A 21,269-nucleotide genomic window follows, 5' to 3' on the forward strand; every position below is an offset into this window, starting at 1 on the left:
CAAAGAGACCTTCCATACAGCAACCCCTAAGATGACATAGGCCTTGAGGAAAATTATTTCTCTGAAGGCCCCCTGTGTGGCATTAATATTTGTTTTTTAATCAATTTTATCAGAAGGAAGGAAAAATATAGCTTTCGCAGGGCATGGATAAAATGCACTTGTATGGATTTACCTTTTCGGTGAGTTAATTGTAGAAAGGATATAAATAAATAAAACATGATATTATTCATAATCTGCTGAAGTTGCTTTATTAATCATTTCAGTGTTACTTTTGTATACATAGTTTATCCACTCTCAGTATTCTACTAAATATTATATAAATGTATGCTTTATAATACTATTTATTTATTATTATTATTAAGTCTATTTTAGTAGTGCTTCCTATTCATGGTAATATTTTAAGGTAATTCATTTATTTATTTAATTTAAAAAATACATAGTTGCAAAAAGAAAAAAATATATGAACAGAACTTTCTTGTAAAACCATAAATCCTCTCAAGTTTTAAGGGGAAAACGAATGGCTGCGCGGCTTTTTTCATACAAAACTTAAATTTGAATTTGAGGCTAAATACCCATCCAAACTGAATAAAAAAATGCCTCTAAAATAGTGAAAAATTAATTCTTTAATGGCCTACATTTTCCAATTTAAAACACAAATAAATAAAGCGGTACATATCCGTACTAGATATTTGCTGAACCTTTTGATTAAATTATTCAATTTGGTCAAGTATTTTGGCGTCAAATCCAAATTTAAGTTTTGTATGAAGAAGGCCGCGCGCGCAGCCGTTCCTCTTATATTCGGTTTTCTTTTACAGAACAAATTGGTAAAAATACACTTTTTTATAAAAAGGGAATCATCATTTTGACTAGTTTCAGCTACCACAGTGGACAAAGTAGTGAACCTTTTTACATTAAAACACCTTTCTTTTCAAATAAACAAACATTCGTGTAGTGGATTTTTAATCATTTAAAAAATAGTTTTTATACATGGAAACAGAATTTTGTTAAAAAAATTATTATAAATGAATCAACAATAGAAATTGAAAATATTTCAATTGAAATGTGATAAATTCCCGACATTTTCATAAAAAAAGAGAAGGTCTCAACTTTCTCATTTAAAAAATAGAAAATATCTCAATTTACCATTATAAAACTGAGTAATTCTCAACATGCTCATTAGAAAGGAGAGAAGATCTCAACATACCCAATTAAAAAATAGAGAAGTTCTCATATTCCTGTTAAAAAATATAAAAGTTCCCAACATTCTCATTAAAAAATGTAGAAGTTTCTAACATTCCCATTAAAAAAGAGAGAAGTACTCAAAGTTCCTGTCAAAAAATGAAAAGTTCTCAACATTCCCATTAAAAAAGAGAGAAGTTCTCAACTCTACCCATATCTTTGGTTAGTGTGGTAATGTTTCAAAAACACATTTTCAAAAAAATCAATGTTAAATATTTACATTATTTAGGGACTTAGCAGAGGAAACTAAAATGTCAATAAATACATATTTAAAAGATAGAAAACAATGAAATTAATGTATATTTAATTGAATTTTGTGCTGCAAACAAACATCTGCAACAGGAATTATTGTGAAGTTTGTTAAATATTATTATTATAAAAATTACACGAGTTAAAGAAACAACTTTAGAAGAACGGAAGTAAATTTTTTTTAAATTATTTTCGAAAACTGCAATAAAAAAAAGTAAATCACAAAAAACATAAAAATATTATTATTTCAGTTTTATGGTTTTGGGTGGCGTTGTTAAATTAAATTAAATATAATAATATTATTTTTTTAATTTATTCATAGATAATTTATAGCTACTATTAATGACTTGAAATATACAGCTATGTTAAATGTTGGACAAAATCTTTAGTAAAAAGCATGTCAATAGAAATACTCCAAAACACGGTATCCGAGTACATTTGCTCCTCCCATCTCCTTCCCCTCCCCGCTACCTTCAGGCTCACTACTAGTACCAAATGGGGATACCGCAGTCCTATTGTAAGTAGGTACTCACACTACAGGTAGTCTATATGTACTAAATATAGCTGAAGCTATTTCAAGAGAGGTTTCCATTCAGAATGGTGGTCTTTCAACAGGGCGATATTGGGGGTATCTTCCACTATGGGATGAGCAGTAAAGAGAGTGGGGGAAAGGAATGAGACAAGCAAGAGAAAGGTTGGGAGGTACCTGGCTGTTTGGATCTAGTCACTAAACATAGCTAGAGCTTTTCACATGACATTTCTATTCTGAATGGTGGTAGATATTGAGGGTATCTTCCACTATGGGATGAGCAGTAAAGAAAGTGGGGGAGAGGAATGAGACAAGCAAGAGGAGGGTTGGGAAAGTACCTGGCTGTTCGGATCTAGTCACTAAACATAGCTAAAGCTTTTCACAAGACGTTTCAATTCTGAATGATGGTCGTACTAATACTGAGAGTATCCTGAACTCTGGAATGAGATGCAAAAATACAATATTATGTTGTTTTATTTAAATTGTGGATCCGGAATAAGCAATATAAATTAAGATTAATTGTGTATATGGAGCTCTGCAACAGAGGCTGTTTTGATTCTAATGGTTATATCTGACAGACCTTTTGAAAAAGTTATATATGTTGTATTTTGAAGTATAACCATTGACACGCATCAATAAACTGTGATAAATATTATCCATTAATGTCAACTTCATAAAGACATTATTACATTCTTTACCATATTTACATATAAACATATTATAAACTAAACATGAATATTACACTTTTAAAAATTTAATTATAATTTGATGCTGAAATTCAATACGGCATCACTTATCATACTCAGATCCAAGATATTGTACGGCAACTAAAATTTAAAAAATGTCATCTTCCCAATATTGGAACGAAAAAAAAATACAGTAGTAAAAAATTTTAAATTGATAAATAGTTTTAAAATACAAGTCATGTTTTTTTAGAATATTTATAAAGATTTTTTTATGTTTAATCTTTACCCATTGAGTGCACACAATAATTATTTGGGCTTTTATTGTTTATTTGTACGGAAAGTTTGTATTCTGTATTCATTTGCTAAAACTTTGTGTGGGAATGCTGTGTCTGTTATACCAGTATTTCAATGGAAAGTGCTCAGAAGAACTAGCTTCATCAAGCCTTTTAGTAATGTTGCAAAGACACATCACAATGGGCTGTGGAATGATTTGTCAGCTTTCGTGTTTTCTCCTTCCTGCAAAATGAGTCTCGTCAAGACACAACATTCCCAAAGATAACCTCCAATATGGAGTTAATATTAAATATGTAAAAGCCCAAAATAATAAAATAAAAAAAATCAGAATAAAAATTTTTTTTAAATTAAATTATCTTAACTTTGTTGATTGTACATGAAAAAAACTGTTATTTATCAGTGATATTAAAAAACAAATTTGCACGTTAGATATCACAAACATTGAAAAAAAGAGGGTGAAGTAATGGGTTAATTTTTTCTTTTTAAGTTTGAATTTCGGACCCAATAGAATGGGAAAAAATAGTTCCTAACTAATTTCTAATGCAAAAAAAAAACAATTTAAAATGTGATGGTAATGTCATAAGTGTGGGAAATTTTTAAAAACTAATTATTTTAACCAAGATGGCTTTTAAGATGGCTAACTTAAGTAATATGGTCTCCAATATTGTTGTTGACCAATTCATTATATATCTCTCATTGAAAATCACTATTTATACAAATACTAATTATTTACATGTCTTGAAAACATATAAAGTGCTTTGTCAGTCCGACAAAAAAAATATATAAAGGAGGTAAATCATTTTAAAGAGACCTCTGCTTGTGAAGTGGTGTACAGGACGGATTAAAATAAAAATAAAATAAATGTTATAATAATTTTCTTTTGTTTGGAATCAAATAAAAAATAACATTGTCAAATTAATTCGTGAGTCTAAATTTAAATGAAATCGATAAACATCACATTGAGTATCTTTGGGCATTTGCGGGGTAAGAGAGAACTGCCGACAGGTGTTCCAAACTAGTTTGAAACTTTCAATACTGTGTATGTGCACAAATACATGCAAATGTGTACTTTTTAAATGATTTGCCTGGTTAATATTTAAAAATGTTCTGAAATGTTGCCCATGTATAAAAATATACTTTCAAATTTGTTCAAATTAAATTATTAATTTTACCAAAAACTTCTCTGCTGCAAATGTTGCCAAATTGATAGTAATAAAAGTGAAAATAATATTACAAAATTGAAAAAAAATTCAATTAACCAAAACTCAAAATTGTGGCAACAAAGGAAGCCAAAAAACCAAAAAATTTAATAGGCAACAGATAAAGCAAATGTTGAAATGTTGACAAATAGACAGCGAATGAGGCCAAATAGAAAAAAATCTTGACATATAGCCGACAAATTGAGCCAATTAAAACAAAATGCTGACAAACAGGCAACAAATGAAGGCAAATATAAATTGTTGACAAACTGGCAACAAACTAAGCTAAATAGATAAAAATGTTGACAAACAGGCGACAAATTAAGCCAAATAGACCAAAAGCTTGACAAACAGGCAGAAAATTAAGTCAAATATACCAAAATGTTGCCAAACAGGCAAAAAAAATGAAGCCAAATATAAAATAGTCGACAATAAGAGCAGAATATTATAAAATAATTGTAGCCATAGACAAATATTTTACAAAAGGAGCCAAATAGAATAAAAATGTAGCCAAATAAATGCATCTATATATAATTATTATATTAAATGAAATTTTATACATGTGTAAAACAAAAGTGACTTTCAATAGCTACCTATGTATAGTGAAAATATTAAAATAACTTATTCGAAAAATATCAACAGTGTTAATAAACCTACGCAATAAATTACTTATTGTTAATATTTCAATCATAACTCCGTATGTACATGACTCAAGTATTGTTACATGTCTGTTTCTATAATAATTATGTTAAAATAGTAAGTAAGGTTATTATACATATGTATATACATTATTTAAAAAGTATAATATTTATTTATTTTTCATTAGAACTTTATTTTTTCAGTGAATTCCGCGTTCAGGCGGCCCCTACGTATCTATATAGAAGACAAAATAATTTTTTCACCATCAATATAAAACACACAAGGAGAGACTTTTGTCCAACAGTCGATAGAAAATGGTCGATGATGATGACAAGAAATTCAGAATATGCCCACAAAACGTTGACAGTTTCCCTTTGTAAGTGTAAATATAAGTGAAATTGATCCAACTTTACTAATATCGAATTGAACAGATAAGTGAAATTGATCCAACTTTACAAAGATCAAACTGAACAGATAAGTGAAATTGATCCAACTTTACTAAGATCAAATTGAACAGATAAGTGAAACTGATCCAACTTTACTAATATCGAATTGAACAGATAAGTGAAACTGATCCAACTTTACTAAGATCAAATTGAACAGATAAGTGAAATTGATCCAACTTTACTAAGATCAAATTGAACAGATAAGTGAAACTGATCCAACTTTACTAATATCGAATTGAACAGATAAGTGAAACTGATCCAACTTTACTAAGATCAAATTGAACAGATAAGTGAAATTGATCCAACTTTACTAAGATCAAATTGAACAGATAAGTGAAACTGATCCAACTTTACTAATATCGAATAGAACAGATAAGTGAAATTGATCCAACTTTACTAATATCAAATTGAACAGATAAGTGAAATTGATCCAACTTTACAAAGATCAAACTGAACAGATAAGTGAAATTGATCCAACTTTACTAATATCAAATTGAACAGATAAGTGAAACTGGTCCAACTTTACTAATATCGAATAGAACAGATAAGTGAAATTGATCCAACTTTACTAAGATCAAATTGAACAGATAAGTGAAATTGATCCAACTTTACTAAGATCAAATTGAAACTGATCCAACTTTACTAAGATCAAATTGAACTGATAAGTGAAATTGATCCAACTTTACTAAGATCAAATTGAACAGATAAGTGAAATTGATCCAACTTTACTAATATAAAATTGAACAGATAAGTGAAACTGATCCAACTTTACTAATATCGAATAGAACAGATAAGTGAAATTGATCCAACTTTACTAAGATCAAATTGAACAGATAAGTGAAATTGATCCAACTTTACTAAGATCAAATTGAAACTGATCCAACTTTACTAAGATCAAATTGAACTGATAAGTGAAATTGATCCAACTTTACTAAGATCAAATTGAACAGATAAGTGAAATTGATCCAACTTTACTAATATAAAATTGAACAGATGTAGCAAATTTCATTGTTTGCCTGGGGCCTAGTTGAGTGGTTTATGGCTTATCTAATTGCGATGTCAGTCTTTCAATCAAATCGGTACAGAACACATTTCTAACAGTTTTCGTGCTTATATGAAGATATCTAAAAGTTGAGATAATCTTTGGCTCTCTATTTGATGTTGTTGAGTATGCTTTGGGACAACAGGACAGGATCCATTAAATCTAAACCGTTCTGTTCAAAACGGTTCATATGGTCATGTTAAGTATGCTGCTGACACGTTAGGGTGCGTCAGAAATTCAAATAATGTAAATTTGGGGGGGTCTACGTCCAAATCAGGATACTAAAGTCTTATGAAGAAGGAGAAACACATCAGTGGGCATAATCTCAATGGGTTTTGTTTGTTAGCAAAGGTCTCACCTAGTATATTTAAAACCAATGATACAAAAACCTTCATACAACATTTTTCCCAAAACTCAGTTTTTCCACAGTACATTTTAATATTTATAAAATCAAAACTGTACAAAGACAATATAGATGATTTAATAATAAGTTTTATTATTCTTTTACTTGGCAGACATTATCCATATAATATTTAGTTATATTGGAATAAGAAAGTGTTTAATGCGTTTTTCTTTGTTAATAATATCTAGGAGATTCCTTAGAAAGATTCCGTTTTCCAAAAACAAAATGAACATCAATTATTGTTAGTAATACATTTTAAGGCAAACGTTTTCGTAATTTTTAATAAAAATTCGATCATTTTTAAATCAATTTATTCGGCAGCCAAAAAATTTTAAAATTTTAATATTTTAATATTTTTGATGGCAATAATAAAAATATATTCTAGTGCTGGTAACATGCATTACCATAGATCAAAGTCCAACTAGCTCTGGGCGGTAATACGCTTGGTTGGAGTGTATACAAAATTTTCTCAAAAATCCTAACATTCCCTCCATAACCTTTCTACAAATAGCCACCTTTTTTATCTAAAAATGGTCAGTGTGATTTAATAATAACCTTTTTACATAATGCCTTCAATCGGTTTGCTTTGGACTAAGGGGGTATTTCATCACCTCTGAGTAAACTGTCGATTAGCTAAAAATCATCTGTTTCACCACCGCTCAGTAACGCTACTCGTAAAGTAAATGTCTGTTTTTATCGCCTCGCTAAGCCAATGATTAAAGTTACTTGAAAAGGTAGTTAGTTACACAAAAGTTTACTCAGAGTTGGTGAAAACCCCCAACCTCCTAGTGGTCTTTAAAGATACACATTTGTTTTTATCAAAACTGCATTCATATAGATTTATATATGTTTGAAAGGTTAAATTTATGGACAAAATAATATGTTTTACGAATGACTTAATTGTTTACTCTCTTCCTAAATGACACTTCTGTCCTCCCAATTTTCAACCAATTATATTGAACGACACAAGCCGTCCGCAGCATTTTCTGTACATTCTGTTCTTCATGCTGAACAATAATAATGATTGTTGAAAAAAAAAACATATTTCACTGCGGATAAACATATGTTGAACGTGTTGAGCCAGTTACAATAAATGGTAATGCCTTCTTTCCAAGCTTAACGAGGATGTTGAAGCAATCATATTGAAGGACACAAGTCGTCCGCACAATAATTCAAACTTCCTGCGTTTTCCGTACATTTAGTCCTCCCACCATGTTGAACCAATTACTTCAAACTCCCGACACTTCATTGTGAATAACACGTAGAATGATGTTGAACCAATTAGATTAAATGACACTTCAAACTTCGGTCATCTTGCCGCCATTCTTATCATTACCGCCGACGCTGCCGCCGCGTTCCCTCCGCACCCGCGGCGCTACGAGGTATACGGCGTTGGGCGGCGCGGCATTCCTCAGCACGCCGTTGGCCTTCCCGGCCATGGCCATGTTACCGGGCATGTTACCGGGCATGTTGGGGTGCTGGGGCGTGGAGGTGGCGGGGTGCGCGGGGTGGGGGTGGCGCGGGTTGGGATGCAGGGCACGCGCCGAGGGAGAGTGGTGGAAGGAGACGGACATGCCGCTGTCGAGTGAGCCAACGGAGCCGCGGCGCTGCAGTCTTTCTTGCGCCAGGGCCACTGACAAAAACAAAACATAAATTAGTAACATTCTTCGATAGCTAAGATGTCTGTGATTTTTAAAATATAGAGATAAAATCTGGAATTTGAACAGGCCCATAGATAATAGGTGCCTGTATGGGAGCACGCTGACTGTTGCTACTACCAAACTGCAGGGACTAACAAAGTGAGGAACAGAATGTGCGGCTAAGGAGGTTAAACAATCAGTGTCCTCACACAGTCGTTGGGAAAGGGTGGGCCCCCTCCAATTAACTACAGAATCTAAAAATATTACCTCGCAATGGTATCATTCATATCAGTCTTGAAATCGAGACAACTGTGGGTATATAAAGAGTATGCGTGGTTGACTCCATCACCTATCACGCGAGATAATACACTATGCCATGCCCCATTATACAAAAGGCAAAGATATTACACTCAGCGAGTTCCTTGAGATGATTATAGTTAGGTAATGTCAATTTGCCATTGAATCATATTACAAGTGACAACAATCGTGAAATAGTAGGGTTATGTTATAAGTACCTGGATCATTGATGTCGACGAGAGAGTTGCTGAGCACGTTCCTCTTGATGACCATGCCGGGAGCGTGAGGGTGTGCAGAACTGTGGGAGGGGTGCGGGGGGTAGGTCTGTGGGTACTGCATGCCCACCGTCACCTCGCTGCAACAAACAAACAACAATACATTAGTCTACTGTACTCACACCACCAGCCAGTGATGGATTATTAGTCAGTCAGTTAGACTCACCCCAGAGCGTGATCGTGCGGCTGCTCAAGCTCCACATCCACCCCGCTGTCCCTATTCTCGGGTAAAGCACGCTGCGACGGGCCGCCGGCGTTACGCGCCTTGTTACCGCCGCGGCCCGCCATCTCCGTCTCGATCCTAATAGCTTCCATCTCGTCCATCTCGGCGGCAGACTCTCGCAGGTCCTCAGCGAACTTGGCGCGGTCGTGTTCGTTGCGCGCGTTAAACGCCACCAGAGAGCGCCCATCCACACGGTGCGTCAGCCGGATTCCAAACGGATAATCTGGAGCAGAAAAAATCAAGTTAATTATGTAATTCGCTTTAATCACAATACCATATCCCTTACCCGCTAAAACACCTTCATCGCACCTTTTGAACACACATTCTACCACTCTTTTTGATCATTTTACATTAATTTCACAGTAAAAAAAAACTTGTTTTAGAAATGGATTTGTGGCCAGTGTGGAGGTGTGGCTACAAAATCAAGGCGAAAAGACTAAGGCACCAAAGCTCATTACCACAGGAGGGGAGATATGTATCCACACTTAGCCTTGGCCACAATAGACTGTAGCTTCAGTTACTGCTACTTTATTCATTTCATTTATTTACTTGGAATATATCACCCTCAGAATTAGGGTCATTACTTGAGGGAATTAATTAAATAGGTGATTATTTCCTGCATATTGTTATATTCTCATTACGCTTTAATAATTCGCAACACAATTTAATCTTACATACTATTAAAATTCCTAAAGCACACTAAAAACACCCTAACGCTGTGTACCCGCGCTCGTTCATGCGCAATTCTACACTCATTCCAACATGTCTCAAAGTTTGTGCCTCCTTGCTCAATGCCAAAAAGATTCAAGGACCGAAATTCTTGCTCAATGTTCCACAGAACTTTACAATTTGACTGAGCTTCTTGGTGGTATGTCTATGGCGTCTTGTGTCGAGCTGCTCGAGCATGTGGACGCAACGACGAGCTTGGTTCCAAGTCAACATATTCTATCGAGCCAAACCGTCGAACATGTATATATGTGTGTACATAATGTAACACTTACTTTCATGGATTAAATAATCTAATGACAAGATTTGAAGATCTCCTACTACCATCACATTAAGCAGAAAATGTTGCTTGTGTCCAGAGATGTGCTTTATTTCAAATAAATCCATTTCAAATGGAAATGCAAAATGCAAAATGGGTATTTTCCATTTTGCATTTTAAATGCTTTTCTAAAAACCATTTTGCATTTTAAATGCTTTTCTGAATGCATTTTCCATTTTAAATGCTTTTTTGCAACATTCTTCCTACTATCTCCACTCATCTTTTTTTCATAAGCCCCAAATATCAGTCGGTCCTCAACCTCGCTATGAGAGATAATTTACATTTGTCAAGTTGCTCCCTGGTACGAGCCCTGGCAATTGAGTGATACCATTACAAAAAATACTGATTCAAATACTGAACATGGGGCCATGACGCTGTAATATTAAATGTTAGATAGCAGTTTCTATGTTTTTACGTTGGCAACATTAGTCCCGCGCAATTTTTTTGTGGTTTCATAATCGGTAGTCGTGGTGTTTTTGGATTTACCATCATGTAATTTTTTTTTTTTATTTAAAAATATATTTCTTTTATACAAAAACATAAATATGTTAAATTACAACAAAAAACTAATTACTATAAAAATGTTTTCTTTTTAACGTAACTACCCAATTCAAGAGAGAAAAACGTTTCTCATGTTTGATTTGGGGAGTAGTGCCATTACAATATATTATATTGGGTAAAGAAAAGAAAGAAAGTTTTTATTTACAAAGTAAGAAATAAACAAAATGTATAAAGCTTGATAACAAAAGTATAGATAATTAAAATAGACTACAATAGATGTTACTAAATTAGATAGATAGTAAATGTAAATAAATATAAGAATATATTATTTATTTACATTGAACATTAATTTAAGAATAAAAATAAAATAAAATAATATTATTACATTTCGATTAATAAGTAGGTAGTAGGTGGTATAAGTACATGTAGTTATTTTATTCATTTAGAGTAAACAGAGCTGATAGTATTGCAAGCGGAGGTACATAATAAGTTGCGACAATAATCTGTTGGTGGCTCGAATGCTGATTATGCTATTAGAGGATATGGTAAAAGAAGAAAAATATATTTTTTTTAGTTAATAAATTTAATTGTTTAATTTAATTTAATTGTAATATGTTTGATCTACATTGATGTCCATTATTAAATGACAAAACTGTTTAAAAATTCTATAATTATTTTAATTGTTTGACCTGAGAAACCATTTTGCATTTTCAATGCATTTTGAAAATAGGTATTTTGCATTTTGCATTTGAAATGCTTTTTTAAAACCCATTTTGCATTTTGCATTTTCAAATGGAAAAGTTTTGACCCATTTCCATTTTGCATTTCAAATGGTTTTGGGTACCCATTTTGCACATCTCGGCTTGTGTCATGAACCAGGTGTGATGCCAACTCAACCAACTCACCCACCCTGGGACAGTAGACTAAAAATGTATTGTACGTGCATATTAAGGTAGTGATTTACTCACGAGGTACAGAGAATAGTGAGACGTTCATTCCACAGAGCGGGAAACTCTGGCGGAAGGTGTACGTCACGGAGGACTTCTTTTTACTGAAGATCTTGGTCACCACCAACAGGTCATTGAACAGGAACACCTTCATGAGAAATAACACCAAATTAATTACATCAGAACCTGCAGTGTGCCCCCATGATAGCCAACCTCCTGCTCTCTGTATCGCCATGATGAAAGTTGTTGAAATAGCCTTAGCCGCATTTCGTGACACCACCTTCCTCCTCTGCATCTCCCTCCTCCCACTACTCCTTCGGCCTCACAACATACCCCAATTGAGGATGCCATATTTCCACAGGCTACAGATGGTTGGGAACAATTGGAACTGTATTGCACAGTAATAATACATATTTTTTAAATATGTTAACGATGCTTATCTTGTAAAAGACTTTATATTAGCTTTTAGTCGATTAGAACCGTCAAAAGTCACTATCGATTGGTGTCATGCCAGGAAAGGTTTTTTTTCACCTGTAAACAACCAACAAACAAACAAGTTGGTTGTTTACAACTTTTTGTTGTTTGTTGAGGAAAAAAATATAATAAGCAGTAATTGTTGATTGAAGCACAAGTACATATTGAATTATTTGGCGGGTTGGGAATAAGCCGACGTAACTCAGTGGTCAAGAGTACCTGACCGGACATCAGAAGATGCGGGTTCAATTGCCGTCGGCGGCATTTATTTTTACTCGGGAGATATTTTCAATGTGTATGGATATTTCATGCGACTAAATATTGCTTATAATAATTTGTTACGGAGAATATTGACAAAAATCTTTTCATGTTAATCTTGACAATTTAAGAACCCTCCTAACCGACTATTGTACGATATTCACAAAAAGAAAAAGTTGCCACAGTACGGTGTTGAACGAGTATGTATTGTTATGAAAGTGTTTGTACCTCTCTCTGGTGAACCCCGGGTCTCTCCTTCTTATTGATGTCGGGGATCTCGTAGAGTCGGCAGTAGCAGACCAGGCGGCGGTGCGGCAGGGCCAGTTGGGGCTTCTTGCCCACTATGGTGGCTTGGACCTTCAGCACCTGGAACAGTTTACCATGCGTGTTAATGAATGTGAATGAAACAACAAGTGTGTACCAATACAGAGTTGTGTGGCGGTCCATCCTCACGGTCGACTCTACAAGGCAACTGAGAGATGTAAGAACACTCTCTCACTAAAACGCCACCACAAAAAGTGAAAGCAGCGAATTATAGTGCATACATACAAAATATTCTATTTCGTAAAAACAAAAAAGTACCGCTATCGATCGTTTGTAATTTTTTGGTTTAATGTTAAAGTGTCATGTTTACGCTTGTAAGAAAATACCATTTTATAAACTTTTTCAAACAAACAACATGGCAGAACGAAACAAACAGAAACATGTGCAACAGTTGGCAGCATTCACAGAGGACTAACGGAAATGTCCTAAAAGAACAATAATGAACCCTGGTTCCAAGAGATAGTTAGATAGAACCACCAGAAGACTTGGTCGCATGAAACCAAATAAGAATCGACCCATTCTTATTGAATTCCAGCGCCAAATCGACCGTCGATCTGTATGGGAGAGGAAGAAAGGGCTGAAAAACTCCTCTCGTCTACTAACTGAATCCCTAACAAAAACACGACAAAAACTCTTTTCCTCTGCACGTTCAATCTTTTCAAACAACAAGTGTTGGACCAGCGACGGCACAATTGTGGTTCTGCTCCCTGATGGCAGCAAGCACGCCATCAGTACCCAAAAGCAGCTGGATGTCGCTGCCGCCCTTGTGACCAAACTATCAGCCAGCACCAGCACCAGCACCAGCACCAGCACCAACACCGGCTCCAGCGCCAGCACCAACACCAGCACCAGCACCAGCACCAGCTCATCCAACACCTCATCCATCACACCCGGTCCCCATCCTCAACACGATGGCTCCAAGTCTATTGGCCTGCGCCCCAGAACAAATACTAAAAAATAAGTGTATAAAAAAAATATGTTTATATTCGCAAAGCATTTATTTCTACCAATGAGTTGCTTTCATGCATTATTATCTATTTGGCTAATTAATGGCTAATTGGAAATAATTTTCTCCCAAGGAAATAATAATAAATTGTGTTGGGTAGGCAGATAATTAATTTTATTGCAAAATAACTTATCCAAATGCTACTTCCATAACCACATTAAGTCATTGAGGTATGTATAACCCATTGTAATTAATAACAACTAATTATATTGCATTTGGGTGGGTATTTCGATACTAGGAATTTGGCCTGCTTATTATTCTTATTTCGATAAAATTTTCTTAAACTCATTATATTTTATTATTTATTATCCTGTTTCTTCTATAACACGGGTATTTATCCCTTATGTTCTACACAAACCTATAGTATCAATTGTATATTATTATGCACTTGTGGCCATAATCTATTTACTTACCTCTTTATTATTTACTGTGCGCAATAATTAGAGACACATACCTATATTAATATATCAACAAAATAGTAGTGACTGCACCCACAGACGTGAACTATAGTTCGCGGCGTCTCGGTACCTACATTTCATTTGTAATTTATAATATGATATGAAGATTTTCATTCATATTATGATGTTATAAATTGAATGTAAATCTATCTTTGTACTCTTTTTAACGCACGTGTACAGTTTTTATTGATACATTTAGCATTAAAATTAAGATTGCCTCTATCTGCTGTGACTTCTTTTTATGATTTGAAGTTTTATATATACCTATACCATTATATATTTTTAAACATATTGTCGCCTCCAATTAACTTCATATATACCTTTGTAATTTGTAATTGCTTTGAAAAATTTATATAGGTATGTGACGTATTGAACACTGCACATACCTACTAGAAATATTATTATATTTCACTATCCATAGAAATAAAAAATAATTTAAAAAATATGTTCATATATAAATGTATATGTACGTATCTCTTACCTGTTTATTATTTACTCAGCGCAACAGAGACACAAAACATATATTAATTTACGTACTTTTATAAATAAGTGAACTCCACCGCGAACTATACACACAAACTTTTAACTTAGCGTCTCGGTACCTACATTTCGTTTACAATATGATATTATGAAGATTTACATTCGTATTGTGATATTATTATGTGAATGTAAGTCTTTCTACTCTATTTTTCATATTATGATGTTATTATATAAATGTAAATCTATCTTTCAACTCTATTTTACGCACGTAAACAGTTTTTATTGATAAATTTAGTTTGCCTTTATCTGCTCTAACTTTTTTTTTTTTTGATTTGAAGTTTTATATATACCTGTACCATTCTAAATTTTTTAATCATATTGTCACCTTCTATTAACTTCATAGATGTCGTTGTAATTTGTAATTGATTTGAAAAAAAGTATGTAGGTATATGACGTATTGAACTTTGCGTATATTAAAAATATTATAATATTTCACCAATGATTAAAAAATATATAAACATATGTGTGTATGTGTATGTATATGTATAATATTTACGTGTATTTCACAAGTAACTCACGACTAACATATACCAACAATTCACTTAGGTATCTATGATGTAATTTTAGACATGTTTATATATCCTATATATCTTATAAATTAATATTTTTTTTATGCTAAAAATATTTCTTTTAACATACAACCGTACTATTAAGATCATCGCGCACTTCTTGCATTTTTATTTTTATTTAACCTTCCGTTGAATATAGTAATTTATATGTTTTTTTTTTTTTAATTAGTTTTTTCTATTTCCTTATATTTTGTTATCTTTTTATATTGTTTATAATCATATGTTTTGTAATTCTATAATTCGTCGTGTAATCGACGTATTATTTATCCACAACCTTACACCATTCCCCCATTCCACTCTCACTCCCCCCCTCTTTCCTAACATGCTCTCCGTACTTGCTGCTCACATTTATATTTCACTATTTCACCAGTTTAGTATAACATCATGCGTGTCCTTCATAAAACTCTGCATTTATTATTTGTTTTTTTATCTCTTATCTTTACCAAAATTATTTACACTTATAGAAAAACTTACATAATTCACGATGATTACTATTATGTATCAAAACTGTAGAGGACTACGCACTAAAACAGACATATTTCACAATAATATTTTATTGAATGACGATTGTTACATATTCGGTATTTCTGAAACTTGGCTAATTAATTCTATTTTAGATCCGGAACTGGCACCAACAGAATTTTACAGCGTTTTCAGACGGGATAGATCAAATAACATTACAATTAATAGCATAAACAACCAAGAAGATTCTCGTCGAGGTGGTGGAGTGATGATCATAACACATAACAATCTTAACGCTTACCCTCGCGAAGAATTGGTCTGCAATGCTGAATGTATCTGGGTAACTATTCCCCCTTCTAACTATACCTCCAAACGTACTATCCATGTAGCCTGTGTTTATCTCCCACAGGGACAAGGGTATGAAACTGCACTCAATTCATTCCTTTGCTTACTTGCTAACGTAAAAGATCAACATCCCGATGACATTTTACTTGTAATTGGAGATTTTAATATGCCCACCGTAACATGGAATATACATAACAATGATTTACACTTGACACCTGAAAACTTGAACACAATTAGTTCCTCACTTGCTGACACAATCCATTATTCTGAATTAAAACAATATAATTACATAAAAAATGCAAATAACAGAATCCTGGATTTAGTTATCTGTAATGAGGAATGTCAAGTATATCGTGCATGCGATCCTCTTGTCAACGAAGACTCGCACCACCCATCACTCAAAATTATGCTAAAAATCGATATACTTCCTATTATTCACGCCCCACCTAAAGAAATTTATCAGTTTACAAAAGCCAATTACGAGCTAATCAACCAACATCTGTCAATGACAGACTGGTCATTTACTCAGGAAAATTCGGATATTGACGTAGTAGTCGATTCTTTCTACAACATTTTAAACAGTACCATCAACCAGTTTGTCCCTAAACGTATCATCAAAAAGAGAAAATTTCCAAACTGGTATTCAGCTTCTCTAATTAAAATCATTAAAGATAAACAAAAACTCCATCAAAAATGGAAATCCAATAATAATCCAGTAGACTACATAGAGTTTTCAATCAAACGTACCCAACAAAAAAACTTACAGAAGCATTGCTTTATTCAGTACATAAATTCAGTTGAATCTAATATTCTTATAAATAATAAACAACTTTGGAACTATGCTAAAAGCAAAAGTAAAACAAATGGCATCCCACAAATCATGCACCTTAAAGATGAGTCAGGCACCGGTGCTCAACAAGTGTGTCAACTTTTCTCTAAACACTTTCAGTCCACCTACGTTAATGATAAGGACACGAATGATCCCAGTATAGTCGATAGTTTTACCTATATGAATAATCATAACCCGATTGGGAACGTACAAATAAACAATTTTTTGATCAATAAATACCTGAAGAATTTAGACATTAGTAAGGGTGCTGGCAGTGATGGTATATCGCCATACTTTATCTCAAAATGTGCAAAAAATCTTTCATACCCCCTAACTAATATATTTAGAATGTCACTAAAAGCAGGAAAATTTCCTACAAAGTTTAAAGAAGCAACTATAATCCCTATTCATAAAACAGGTTCTAAAAGCAACATTTTAAACTACCGCCCAATCTCAATTCTAACTGTATTTAGTAAACTCTTTGAAAAAATTGTCTACGATCAAATTTATACAACAATTGTTCGCAACATACAAAACCAACAACACGGATTTCTACAAAAAAGATCGGTACTAACAAATTTGGTAAATTTCACGGAATATTTAACGAGCAATATGGACAATAGAAACCAAGTAGATGTAATCTACACTGATTACTCTAAGGCCTTCGATAAAGTAAACCATTTCATTTTAATTAAAAAATTAAGTCAAATAGGCATCCATGGTGATTTACTTCGGTGGCTCACTTCATACCTTCGGTGCAGACTTCAATATGTATCAGTTGCGGGAACTAAGTCCAGTTTCTTTTCCGTGCCCTCCGGTGTACCTCAAGGTTCTCATTTAGGGCCATTATTATTTAATGTGTATATTTATGATATTCACAAATGTTTTTTACATGCCAATTACCTAGCATATGCAGACGATAAAAAAATCTACTTAGTTATCAAATCAATCGAAGATTGCATTAAACTTCAAGAGGATCTCAATCGTCTTTTTAACTACTGTGAATCAAATAAACTTGTAGTAAATACCTCAAAGTGCAATAAATTATCATTTACACGTAACAAAAATAAAATTTCCTTTGATTATACATTAAACGGGACACAAATCAAAGAAGTAGATTCTATCAGAGACCTTGGGGTAATACTGGATGTGAAATTAAACTTCATTCAACACACTGATGCAATCATCAACAAAGCCAACAAAATGCTAGGATTTATAATACGTTTAACGAAACCTTTCCGCAACCTTAAGACTCTATATTCCCTTTACACAGCGTTCATCCGTCCCCACCTAGAACACTGCACACCGATCTGGACTCCTTTTTACCAAGCCCACATTGAAAGAATCGAAAGAATTCAAAAAAAAATTTTTAAACACATTAATTATAAACAAAACTTACATTTCTCAAATTACGCCGATTCTATTAATTACCACAAATTCAACTCACTTCATACACGACGTTTGGTTTTTGACCAAATTTTATTATTTAAAATTCTTAACAATGGCCTCGACTCACCAGAGCTAATGAATTTAATAAATATTCATATTCCAACAAGATCAACACGGCAATCCCATTTGTTTCATTTACCTACATGTAGAACTAACTTTAGAAAAAATTCACCAATTCCACGTATATGTGCCCAATATAATACTAAATTTCAAAACATAGATATTTTTAGCAATACACTTCACAAATATCGAATAGAAGTAACTCGTACGATCGAAAATTAATACTATAGTATGGAATGTATCCAGAGCATCTCCTATCCTCATCCTAAATTCCTATTCCTCCCCTCCTCACCTAAAATATATATATATATATATATATATTTTTTTTAATGCAATAAAACTCCATCTCCAATCAATATTAATATAGGAGACTTTTTTGGCTTGACTGTTTTTAACATGTATATATTTATATTTGTATTTTATGTATAAGCTGTTTGTCTCTTACCTTTACCAATAAATAAATAAATAAATAAATAAATAAATAGCACCAGCAGCTCCCACAGCCGTAGTGCCCACATGATGCATAGGTGGGGCCTTAAAGTCTCGGGGGTGTGTGAACAATGTGGTCAACGAATGCCTCTTCTATTCATTCCCAGGGCGACGCCTGAGGCCCTAGACTGGCTCACAGACCTAGAAGTCCCCCTCTGACCCCCCCCACCATAATAGTACCTGTGTGACGTGATCGCTGGCCGGCTTGAACTCGCTGGCCTTGACGCGCTCGTAAATGCCCACCAGGAGGTCGCGCTCGATGTCCCCGCAGTCGTCAATGCCGCGCAGGTTCTTGATGAAGTCCTCCAGCGACATGCGCGACTCGGGCTTCAGGCTCGGCGTGTGCAGGTCCGTGTTCAGCATGATGATGGCAAACGCCAGCACGAATATCTGCAACAACACACAAACGAATATATTATTTATTAATAAAACAGAGACGGTTTACATAGTTCAGGCACCCAGGGCCGTAACAGGGACGTAGGACAGTAACCCTGACAGGTCTCTTTGATAGTTCACCAGGGTTGTCATTGGATATTCGGCTATGTCTCCTGGTTCCACAATATGTCTTCCCAGGTAGCTGAGCCTTGTTCCCATTGGCTCCATATATGAGTTGAAGTCTTTTTATCCTCTTCACGTTTCCTGCATCTATGTATTGGTGTTTTCATGTGTCTCGTGAGGTGGCAGTGACCCGTTAGTAGTTTGAATACAGTTTTTTACATGCTTTACGACTACCACACTAGACACATGTCTGTATTATGGTAGTCGAATTTTGTGTATAATTATATAAATGCAATACATGATTCTTTTGTTAATATATTATTTTGTGAAATGCAATGTATTTGTAAAATAGGTAATACTTTAACTGAAAAATAAGAAAGAGATGAAAATAAAGATAAATTAATTAATTATTTTAAAAAGAAATTTTAAACAGAATTTAAATGAAAAAAGAATAATAAAGCAAATGAACTTAATTTAATGATGTCAGGCATTCTTTAAAATAGTAGCTTCCCTTCATAAATAACCAATTCTGAATATATAATATTAGATAAAAATTTAATTAATTAATAATTTTATTTTATTTTAATTTTATTTAATAAAATTTTTAATTTAATTTTTTTTTTTTTTTTTGACAGTATCAAAGGCTTTGACTAGATCCAAGAAAACAGCAAGGGGCTTGCGGCCTTTATCAAGGTTATCAGAGACTACTTTTGTAAAAGTAGTCCTAACAGTTCTCTCAGAGAGTGCACTGTCCATAATTGATAGGGCTAATATTTTACTACAGTGTCTAAGATGTCTTGTCAGATGAAATCCTCGGCCTAACATGATCGAACCACTCCCTCCTACATCATACATCAAAATAATGAGGATTGTGGGTGGCATCGTTAATAAAAAGAAGGATTCTCACCGTGTCATGCGTCCGAAGCCTCTGCACTAGATCGGGGTTGCAGAGGCAGTAGCGCCGGCTGAACACCTCAACCAGCCGCTCTATCTTCTGCGCCTCTCCGGGCAGGCGGAAGTAGGCCTGGAACTTTCGAAGCGCCACGTCCACCTGCATGCCCGACAGGTCCAGCTCGCTCACAAAGCACCTGGAAAAAAACAAATTTATAGTTTATGTAACAGGAAACTAAAAGTGAAAATCTCAAATCAAGTATTATGTTTAAAATTGTTTTACAACAATGTAATACTGGACTCACTCTAGAACCGCCATGTTGAAAGCGCCCTGCAGATTGCCGAGGTATTCCCCAATCATCTGTTTGGACAAGCCTTTGCGCGTGATGAGGAACCGCGCAACGCCGCGAGGACTGTTCTCCAGAAAGCCCCTGCGGATGAGGTAGCCAATCCCTCGCTCCGGTTTCTTGTTGAAGAGGTTCAGACCCACGCGGTATTGACGCTTACGGACCGTCTCTGAAACCTGCAAGAAGAATCAATTATATATTAAAAATCTTCTTTACATAAATTGATAACATCAGAAATAAAACAGGTACCAAGTGGGAACCTTGTGGCAACCCAATTGTTCCTCGATTATTGTCAAATGTGTCAAAGAGATTATTGCTAAGAAATAAGATGCCTATAAAAATAGATTAGACTATTGATTACCTTAAGAGCCTGGGCCTGCATGTGTTCTTGAGGTTCTCCCTGTGGTATATAGTACTCTCTTGCCACCGCTCCGGGTTGTTGACGTTTCCATACTGCGGCACTGCAGTATCTGAAGTACCGACCAAATTTTCAAAATTATTGTTGCACTTACTAATTAACACAGGAAAAAAGGAGTGGCAATTTTTTTGTTGGAAAAGTTGTAATTGATGTTTTTTCTGAATATAAAAAAGAAATAGCAGCTTAAAGTGCAGTATA

General features: G+C 34.1%; 1 protein-coding gene across 4 annotated transcripts in view; it reads right to left on the reverse strand.

The window, feature by feature from the left end:
* Positions 1-222: 222 nt before the first annotated feature.
* The window catches only part of siz (Brefeldin-resistant Arf-GEF family protein schizo), a 318,679-nt gene continuing 297,632 nt past the window's right edge, over positions 223-21,269 (reverse strand). For all 4 annotated transcript variants that reach the window (XM_089649226.1, XM_089649225.1, XM_089649228.1 and 1 more), the window contains 9 exons: positions 21,015-21,123; positions 20,612-20,829; positions 20,323-20,503; positions 19,098-19,307; positions 12,615-12,752; positions 11,676-11,802; positions 9,105-9,384; positions 8,882-9,018; positions 223-8,359 (listed from right to left, as the gene is read on the reverse strand). In XM_089649226.1, the coding sequence (XP_089505352.1) occupies positions 8,025-8,359; positions 8,882-9,018; positions 9,105-9,384; positions 11,676-11,802; positions 12,615-12,752; positions 19,098-19,307; positions 20,323-20,503; positions 20,612-20,829; positions 21,015-21,123 (1,735 nt within the window). In that variant the 3' untranslated portion in view covers positions 223-8,024. The remainder of the gene's footprint in view (positions 8,360-8,881; positions 9,019-9,104; positions 9,385-11,675; positions 11,803-12,614; positions 12,753-19,097; positions 19,308-20,322; positions 20,504-20,611; positions 20,830-21,014; positions 21,124-21,269) is intronic.

The sequence above is a fragment of the Hesperophylax consimilis genome, chromosome 29, assembly GCF_061612785.1.
Source record: "Hesperophylax consimilis isolate HC1 chromosome 29, BYU_Hcon_1.0, whole genome shotgun sequence".
Taxonomy (NCBI): Eukaryota; Metazoa; Arthropoda; class Insecta; order Trichoptera; family Limnephilidae; genus Hesperophylax; species Hesperophylax consimilis.